At 43.5% G+C, this 908-nt stretch overlaps 1 protein-coding gene across 1 annotated transcript; it reads right to left on the bottom strand.

The window, feature by feature from the left end:
• Positions 1–691, bottom strand: LOC122306759 (acanthoscurrin-1-like). The gene has a single exon (XM_043119274.1). It carries the CDS (start codon positions 587–589, stop codon positions 290–292), a length of 300 nt encoding a protein of 99 aa, XP_042975208.1. The 5' UTR covers positions 590–691; the 3' UTR covers positions 1–289.
• Between the last annotated feature and the right edge of the window lie 217 nt (positions 692–908).

The raw sequence follows: 908 nt of genomic DNA, 5'->3' as shown, positions 1-908 counted from the left end.
TTAAGCGTCAAATGCCATATTATTGCAATTATAAGTACCCGAAGTAATGACAAATGGAAACATTGTCTTCAATATTCTTATTTTTAGTTTCTAATTAGACGTTGGGAAACAAAGCATCTCCAAATACAAACATCGATCTCTCAGTACGGCTCAGAAAAGAAAAACATAATAGAGATAAACATCTAACATCTCACACAGCTAATCAACTAATTAACTTCAAACAGTACTAGATCATATAGATAAGGTAATTATTAGGTAAACTCAAATCCCATGCAGTACAACAACAACTTCAAGGATTAAATGGAACCCCAACCCCGACACCAGGCACACCACCGGCACCAGCACCACCGAAGCTACCCATTCCACCACCGCCGAGCCCACCACCCATGCCAGCAGCTGCACCCACTCCGCCAAAGGGGAGTCCATCGTTGCCGATCCCAGAATAGCCGCCAACTCCGCTGTATGAAATAAAGTTCTTTTGATCGTCGAGGCCGCCACCATTGCTGCTGGGCACAGTTCTTGCTGCAGTACTAGTCTGAACTATAGCCAGAGCAAGAGCCAGCATTACACACCACCTAATAATTGCCATCTCGATCGATCTCTTAAATTTTTTTCTCACTCAAAACGCACTCTCTCTGATTCTCTTTCTCTTACTTTCGCTTTTGCTGTGTGAGTACCTGAAACTAGCAGCGTCGAGGGTCGCATTATATAGGGAAAAAAAGGGGCCCGAGTGGGTGACAGTTGCGAGTACGTAGTAAATGAGGTTAAATACGAGCTCAGAGCTTCGCTGTCGATCTCAAAGTCTCAAAGGCCGAGAGATTAAGCTTACGATCTTATGAAATATTGGAAACACTTGATACAGAACATTAGAAATCAGTGTCGATGGGTTGGCAGTATGAGTACGACGT

The sequence above is a fragment of the Carya illinoinensis genome, chromosome 4 (assembly GCF_018687715.1).
Source record: "Carya illinoinensis cultivar Pawnee chromosome 4, C.illinoinensisPawnee_v1, whole genome shotgun sequence".
NCBI classification, from domain to species: Eukaryota; Viridiplantae; Streptophyta; class Magnoliopsida; order Fagales; family Juglandaceae; genus Carya; species Carya illinoinensis.
This window is presented reverse-complemented; position numbering and strand designations above follow the sequence as displayed.

Bases quoted from the DNA above. Each gene is read 5' to 3' on its own strand.
- LOC122306759 (XM_043119274.1), bottom strand. From the start codon at position 589: ATGGCAATTATTAGGTGGTGTGTAATGCTGGCTCTTGCTCTGGCTATA.